At 37.1% G+C, this 8,387-nt stretch overlaps 1 protein-coding gene across 3 annotated transcripts in view; it reads left to right on the top strand.

Annotated features, from left to right (window-relative positions):
• gigyf1a (GRB10 interacting GYF protein 1a) overlaps positions 1–7,196 on the top strand; it is a 29,738-nt gene extending 22,542 nt beyond the window's left edge. For all 3 annotated transcript variants that reach the window (XM_041778857.1, XM_041778858.1, XM_041778860.1), the window contains exons 24-26: positions 1,140–1,284; positions 1,686–4,858; positions 4,965–7,196. In XM_041778857.1, coding sequence (XP_041634791.1) covers positions 1,140–1,284; positions 1,686–1,753 — 213 coding nt within the window. In that variant the 3' untranslated portion in view covers positions 1,754–4,858; positions 4,965–7,196. The remainder of the gene's footprint in view (positions 1–1,139; positions 1,285–1,685; positions 4,859–4,964) is intronic.
• Positions 7,197–8,387: the final 1,191 nt, after the last annotated feature.

The raw sequence follows: 8,387 nt of genomic DNA on the forward strand, positions 1-8,387 counted from the left end.
TAAAAATTGAGGAAATGGTTGAAATTATTAAATAAAAAGTCATAATTGTAGGATAAAAATGTAAAAAGTTTTGAGATGAATATTAATTGTTGGACAAAAACAAAAAGTTAAAGATAGTCAAAATGATAAAATGAAAAGTCAAAACAATAAGATTTAAAGGCAAAATGATTAGCTATAAAGTCAAAATGATAAGATAAAAACTGAAAATGATGAAATAAAAGTCTAAATAATAAGATGAAAAGTCTAAATAATAAGATGAAAAGTCAAATTATGAGATGAAAAGTCAGAATGACAAGATTATAAAGTCAAATAGTAAGCTGAAAAGTGAAAATGATGAAATGAAAAGTCAAAATGATAAGATGAAAAGTCAACATTATAAGATAAAGTCAAAATGGTGACATGAAAAGTTAAAATGATAAGAAAGTAAAAATGATGAAATGAGAAGTCAAAACGATGACTTGAAAAGTCAAAATGATAAGATGAAAAGTCAACATAAGATAAAGTCAAAATGATAAGATTATAAAGTCAAAATGGTAACATGAAGGGTCAAAATAAAATTAAGTCAAAATGATAGTATTTAAAGTCAAAATCATTAGATGAAAAGTCAAAATTAGAAGATGTTATGTCATATTTATGAGTCTGTTCATTTGACTGATACTGTTTCATAATTTGCATATTTCATAATTATGACATATCTCTTAATTTTGAATAAAATTCATGATTTTGACTGATTTAATATTGACTTCTTTACTCATAATTTCTTCTTTCATCTTATTCTGGCTTATGATCATAATTTTGATTTTTTTTTTTGTCTCATAATTAGATGAAAGATTTTATTTAATTTTACATTTTTTCATAAGAACCCTACCTTCATATTTTTTTATCTGTTTTGTCCCTGAATTTTTAATATCTTACAAAGCAAATTGCAGGGTTTTTTTCATACTTAACCTTGATTTATACAACTGATTTCAAATCGGTTCATGTAACAACACAGTAGGGCTCTCGTGTTCTCAAACTCCGCTTAACTCAACCTATAACAACAACCTGTAGTAACAAGATGTTTTTACATTTATACAAAGATGAGTTTTCTTTTGGTCACAGCTTCAATTTCTGACGCTGCTTAATTTTTTTCTTGCAAGGATTCAATGCGAGGTATGAATCCAAGCACCCTGCAGTCTATGTTTCAAGCCAACCACATGAGCAAGGCTGGTCTCTATGACAACCAGGGGGGAAAGATGAAGAAGAAACAGCCCATGATGCTGCACTCTGACCCCAGCATCTTAGGTAAGTGACCTCCCCTGCATGTAATGGTTCTTTTCGTCTGCTTACAGTCATCTGATAACGGTCTAATCTGTGGAGGCTTAAATGGTTTTAATACAATTTAGCATTATGACAATAGAGAAAACACTGCTGGTCAGCTAAGACACTGAATGCAAGCTTAAAAATAAAACCTTCAAGTTGTTATATGTATGATTTATGTTATTTAGCATCCTTATACATTTTTAGGTGAGAATGAATAATTTCAGAAAATGGGGCTCTTATGATTAATTCCTGGATTACGTCTTTGTCCCTTTGCCTATACAGTCTAAGCCAGCCCTTCTAACTCCCCCACGTCCCATCCTCCTCTGATCTTCACTCTGCTCTCTCCATCTCCTCTCTCCTTGCCCACCCCGTTCTCCCTACAGGGTACTCATTCCACAACGCGGGCGACTGTCTGAGCCTGAATGAGATGGAGATGGTGGAGGATTACTGATGTGACGCAGCGCAGCAGCAATAGCTACCTGAGGCCTTCTGTCTTTTAATCAGACAAACCTGATGACGAATGTGCACTGCTGGGGGAACCAAGGGGTGGGGATAGGAAGGGAGCAAGCATAAGGGGAGGTATAGTGGGGAAGGTGCCTGGAACTGCACCGCCCACTCTTTCCTTCCCTCTGGGAAGAATAAAGGGCTCCCTGCTGTACCAGTTGATCACTTGAGCATGGGAGAGGGGGGTGAATAGGGGTGAGGTTAAAAGGAAGATGGGTATCCTCTGGCACTCAAAAGATTAAGCACCTTATACTGAACTAATGCACTTTATTGAGATGGGATTTGAATAGTTTTTTTTTCTTTTTGTGTGTGTGTTGGGAATTAGGGCACATAACACATGATCTGTGTGCATGTGCAGTGGAACTGGAAGGGAGTGGTGAAAGAGTTGGTGGGGTGAATGGTCGGGACGGTAGGTTTTTGAAGTCAGGGGGACCCTTAGTTGAAACCTTATCAGAAAGCAAATCCTTTCTCAAAAGACAAACACTGTTGATATTTCTCTTGTTTAGCATTTTTTTACGTTTATACAAAAAGTAAAGCTATTGAAAAATGGATTATAAAAAACTTGAAGATTTGCACTTGCCTAAAAAAGACATAAGAAAAACAACAAAAAAATCAAACAAATGGGGTTAGTTATAGAAGTGAATATTTTTTGAATGTGTCTGAATGACTGTGAGTGACTGATGTGTGATGGTTGGTTTGTGTCAGTAATATACCAGTCTGCACAATGTTTTTTTTTCTTCTTTTTTGTTGCTTACCAAGATGTATAAAACATAAGAGGCCATTTTATGTCTTTTTGTTCAAATGGTAATTTTGTATTCTCATGTTAAGAGTGTGTGTTTCCCTTCTCCAAATAGGGACTTGGTTTGTTTGTGTTGAGTGTGTGATTGAGAGAGAGAGAGAGAGGCCAATTGCACAACACATCCTTTCTCTCACCAGCTCTTCATCCCCTGATAGATGAAATAGAAATGCATACATTTGTAAATGTTAGCTTTGCGCTCATCACATGATGACCACCACTAGTTTATTTCCCTTAGCTTCTCCGCATGGAGAGCTGTCTGCAGACCTGTGAGGACTCGCAGACAGAGCGAATCATGAGGGACATTACTGTGTGTGCATCAGAATGAGACTGTGTGCATGTTTGTGTGAGTGCGTTTTCAGTGTGCATGTTCATTTACTGTTCATAGAAATGAGTTAAGACTACAGGTACTCATTTTGAATACATGTGCTTTTTTGTATGTGTATGAATGCACATTTGTGCCTAAGAACTCTGATAGGGTGCGTGGCCATTGAGACATTAACTCTTTTTTGAGAGCGAGTGTGACGTGTGTCAGTGCTCAGCACAGTGTATGTAAGTTTATATCGTAAATATTTCTAGTTCAGTCTAGGGGTGATCCATCAGAAGGTTAGTCCAGTCTTTTCCTGGGGTGTGATCACGTTGCCTTTTGTCAGCTCTCGAACTTGTGAATGAAAGGTGTCGAGTTTCTGACTCTGAAAAAAAAAAATACAGCATCTTAATGTGCAAGTGCACAGAAGGGTGCATGAAATGTTAGCATATTGTGTTACTTATTCGTTGTTGCAATTTGATAATGACGAGTTTTCTTTTTTTAATGAAAAATATATATGAATATATACATTATATACAAAGTTTAAAAAGTATTTGGACTAAGATGATGAGCACTTGGGGCTGCTATTTTTGTTGTGTTTTAATTTTTTTCCTTAATTTGTTTTTCTTTTTTTTTTTTTTGTTTTATTATCGCCATGTGAAGTGTGTGTATTTTTTCCTTCTTAAGAAAATATTGAATGTATTCCAAAAAAATTACAAGAAACCCGTGCTGATACCAGATTTTTTTTCCTCAGAAGATTTCAAAAATGGAAACAAAATACAAAAAAGCTTCAAAGAGTTTAAGGAGGACTTTTTTACAAAGTGGAGAAGAAAAAAAACCTTGGGATGGATACAGTTGAACACACTGCCTCTACAATCCTGGTCGTACAAAAAAATGACTGTATATTAAAAGAAAGGACTCTTTCTATTCCATACTGGAGTTTTGGTTGTTTACAAACCACATGGATATTTGTGGGTGCAGTTTTTTTTTGTTTTCTTTTTTTTTTTTTTCTTTGTTTTTGTTCCCACATAAGACGGGTGGGGTTTGCAAGTGCGCTTCTGCCATATGGACATTGAGTGGTGTTGGTTTGAGGAGGAGTTGCAGGCATAACAACGACATGGACAAGATCCTTTAACTGGACCTTATGTGTGGTTGTGCAGCCTGAAACGTGATGATCAAACGTGGAGCAGTGGCATGAAAAATCAAGGATGGGCTCTGACTTGTAAAGAACAGAGTGCAGGGCAGCAAAACCCTGGAGGGAACTTGGAGGGAGATACAAGTACACCTGGTTAGTGCACTTGTCTTCACCTCGACCCTCAAAAGCACTCATACCCTGCCCTCACCAACACACCTATGCACTTTTGTTCATTCAAGCTGTGAGGTACCTTTTTGGGGATGGGAGCACAATTTCAACAGGAGGATTGCTACGACTTTGACAAAGTCACTGAAAAAAATATTCCCAAACTGAAACAAGAGACTCAAGAAGCTTCGTCTTCTGCCACCTCCTGTATATAACCATATTTTTGTATTATCTTTCAGATTAGAAAGAAAATTTGAAAAATGGATGAAGGAAAAATTCATGAGACATTGCTTATATGGAGTGAATGTTCTTCAAGAAAACCCAATCTTTTTTTGAATATAGTTTGAGATAGACTCGCTGAGTTTCCCTTAGTTTGCCAGTAACCCTGAAATAATCAGGGATGGAAGGGAAAACCATATGGACAAAGACTGTGGTGCTGGCTCAAAGACTGACTGAAAGCTACTTATCAAAATGGATGTTGTTGCAGTTGCTACAAAGAGCCTCACCAAGAGTTTTCGATCAACATGCAGAATAAAGAGGCGGGCGCAGGTTTGAGGAGCTGTTGGCAAGGATGCTTCCACTTCGTCTACCAACCTGATGACTCTTGAGAGCTGTGGAGTGACTGCAGAAGGAACAATCCTTGGCATTGGTAAGGTCGGCTCGGGGTTAATTTTCTTTGTGCGGTATACTAAGCACTTTGTGGCAGGGATGTTCGAACATTGGGATGATGATGTGCTCTGTCTTTCTTCATACAGGATTCTGGCTGTGCTTTATTTGCTGCCCTCTGAAAGGAGGATCTTATCTACAGCCAACCCATGAACCAGTTAACCCTTAACCTGTCCTTTGAACTTAACCCCTAAGAAACTTTTCTGTCTAAAGTTGGACTGGGCGCACCAGTGGCATTATCAGTTGGAGAGTTACCAGATAAAATTACAGGTTTATTGACGATGGATTCCATCTGCGTTGGAGGTGACACGTCTGGATCAGGCACTCTCCAGCGAGGAAGAGGATTAAATGGCATCACTTGCCCAGACGTCATCACCGACTTGGCCTGAAACTGTCAGCTGGTTTTGTGGAGTTCTAACCAGCAGGACAGAAGATCTGCCTTCCTGCCCAGATGTCAGAGACTGAGTGCTGGGTTGGTTTGCAGTGATGGGAATGGATGAACTGAAAGCATTGTACAAACAAAAAAAAAACTTTGAAACATGACAAAACACAAACATACACCTACACGTCACATAGATTCTAGATCCAAAGGCGTTGCAGACACACTACATGCAAAACTACAGCAAAATCAGTGCACAGTCGGTGACACTGGCTCTCCTTTAGAACCACATCTGCACACCTGACAGGGCTACATCAATATCAGATCACATAAACAGACACAAGCATCAAGGCTCAACAGTATAAATGCCGAGCTGTGTAAATAATGTACAAGTTTGTGTTTTGGTTTTTCTCATAGTGGGGTTTGCTTTATTTCTCTGCTCAACATGCCTTAAATTGTATAGTTCAGTTGTAATGGCTACCTGAAAATGTTCTCTAAATGATGAATTTAAGTTGGAAATCACCTTGATGACTGTCCTCTAAAGTCAAAGAATGAAAGCTTTCACAGTTTTCTGTATTAACCTGCTTTACAAACCACCCTGAGAGTTGCTAGTTGGCTTCAGATTAGAGAAGAAAGCGATTTTTGGTTAATCTTAGTTTATTGGTGGTTGACTTTTGTTGCCCTTTTGGTTTCTTTAAATGAAGAGTGGATTTGTTCAGATTTTCCTGTTTAAATAATAACTGAAGGTTCAGGCTTGATAAAGGGCTTAAGTCTGTACTGTCTGGAGCTGAGCTGACAGGTTAAATGAACAGAATTGGCTTTAAACACTGACTGTTTGCTGTGATTACTATTGTTGGATGCACTGCACTTGGCAAAACTAAACCAGAGTGACTGGTCCTCCCCAAATGTAGGGGCTTTATGTTCTCTTCTAACACTCCCAGGTTCTTACATGTTTTGAAAGCTACAGGGTGCTTTTTACTGAATGGTAATGTCAGTTTAGACTTGCATTAGAACTGAAAGCTTGCATCATTTGTAATATTTGAGGTGAGTCACATCCTGGCTTTGTGTGTGTTTTTAAGGACTCAGATCAACTGCGACTGAAAGGAAATTTCATGCATCAAACATTTGGGAAAGCATCTTGTTCCTCGTGTGTATATCTATTTGGATTTGAGAGATTGTTTTTAGTCAACTAGCAGTTTTTTTGTGGATTTGAGAGCTAACCATTATGCAGTTTTTTAATCCGGCTGGCAACAAATCATCATTGAAAACCAGTTTATGCTTGTAATGCATGTGTAAATTGTATAGCTGTGAGGTTTGAGTAGAAAGCTGACATAGCTGTGTAATCTGAAGTAGCTACAGAGGCCCCAGTAACTGTTGAATTTATACTGAATCTAAACTTTATGGTTACTACATTAAGTGCTGTTATAATCAGTTGCCAAAACAAAGAAATTGACTTCAATCATTAAAGTATACTATAAAGTTTCTTGTATGCGAATGACTTTTTAACAGAAGTCATGTTTGATAGCTTTTAACTGATATTGTGTGGTGTTAGTTGTTTTGTCAGCTTATCTTTAAAGACTAAACCGTCATTGATGCTGTTTATTTTTACTGCACTACACTTGCTTTTAAGATTAAATGCAATATTTTGTTTTGGAAAGCCTGAGGTGTTTGGCCACTGGCTGTGAAAAGAGCCTGCCACAGCCTGATAGGAAGTCGGCCGCCTGGTTTAGTTTTACTCTGGTATGTGTTTCTCCAACAGTGATGCAAAAGAAGAAGAAAAGATTTATTTCCCTGTCAGCTCAGCTCCTTAACTTAATGGGAACGAATGTTGTTAAAATGACAGCATACATGTAATGAACCTGTTATGAAAAAGAACAACTGAAAGACATGTAAATAGTTTGGCTTTTGTTTGAAGAACAAAATAAATACTGAATAAATAGCATTTAGCCGTGACTGCCTCTGCATTTATTAACCATTATTTTCCTTGAAGTAGGTTTATTAAAGCAGGGGCGTAGCTAGGGATTTAGGGCCCCTAGAAAGACTATTACTCAGGGCTTTACAAATATATATGCATTTGATGTATTTTTTTAACCATAAATTCCCAATTGATGAGCAATTTTTTTTTATTATGGCTAAATTAAATTTATTTGCATTACTTTGTAGTGCTGGACCACACTATTTGGAATTTTTCAAGAGAGGGCCCCCCCAGAATTGTATCTGACTCTATTTGATACTAATTTCAGTCTGTCAACAGATTCATGTAGTCACTTTTGATACAATAATGACACTAATTATTAAGAAAAATTAAATCAAAACACACTTTTTGTTGTAGGCATATGGAAGCCCATTTCTGCCACTAAAAAAAGAAAAATGTGGAAGTAAGGAAATTAAAAAAGAAGTCCAAAGTCATAATTATAAGATTAAAATTTAAAATTAGGAGATTAAAAAATCATAATTTAAAGATGCAAAATCGGGGCGCAGGTGGCCAAGTGGTTAAGGCGCGCCCCATGTACGCGGACGGCCCGGGTTCGAATCCAGCCTGAGGCCCCTCACCGCATGCCTCTCCCCTGCCCTCGTCCCTGTATTTGACTCCATCCACTATCCTCTATATAAAAAAAGGCACAAAAATGCCCAAAATAAACCTTAAAAAAAAAGAGATACAAGTCGAAATTGAGATAAAAACTCGTTCAGTCAATTATAACTATTTATGCCATCATTTTGTCTTTTGAATTCATAATCTTGACTTTGTGTCTCATTGTTATTACTTTTTTCCTCTAATTCTGACTTTTTATATCATAATTTTGACTTTTTAACTCATAATTATAACTTTTTTTTTCCTTTTAATTATGACCTTTTATTTCATAATTATGACTTAGAAATTTTTTTCAAGAATTGCTGTACTTTCACATTTTTTTCTTTTTTATTTGACCCAAATGGGCTTCCATACAGGCATCTCAAGGGCCCCTCCCTACTGTGGGCAGGAACCAGACCATTTTCTCCCCCTGTGCTACGCCCATGATTACAGGGAGTGTTTATAATACAGTAAATGACAAACCGTAGTTTTCTGCTTCAATTAGAACCAATTCATATTTATTGTTGTTTCATCCTGTAACATCGTTTCCATGACAACTAA

The sequence above is a fragment of the Cheilinus undulatus genome, linkage group 22 (genome assembly GCF_018320785.1).
Source record: "Cheilinus undulatus linkage group 22, ASM1832078v1, whole genome shotgun sequence".
Lineage (NCBI taxonomy): Eukaryota > Metazoa > Chordata > Actinopteri > Labriformes > Labridae > Cheilinus > Cheilinus undulatus.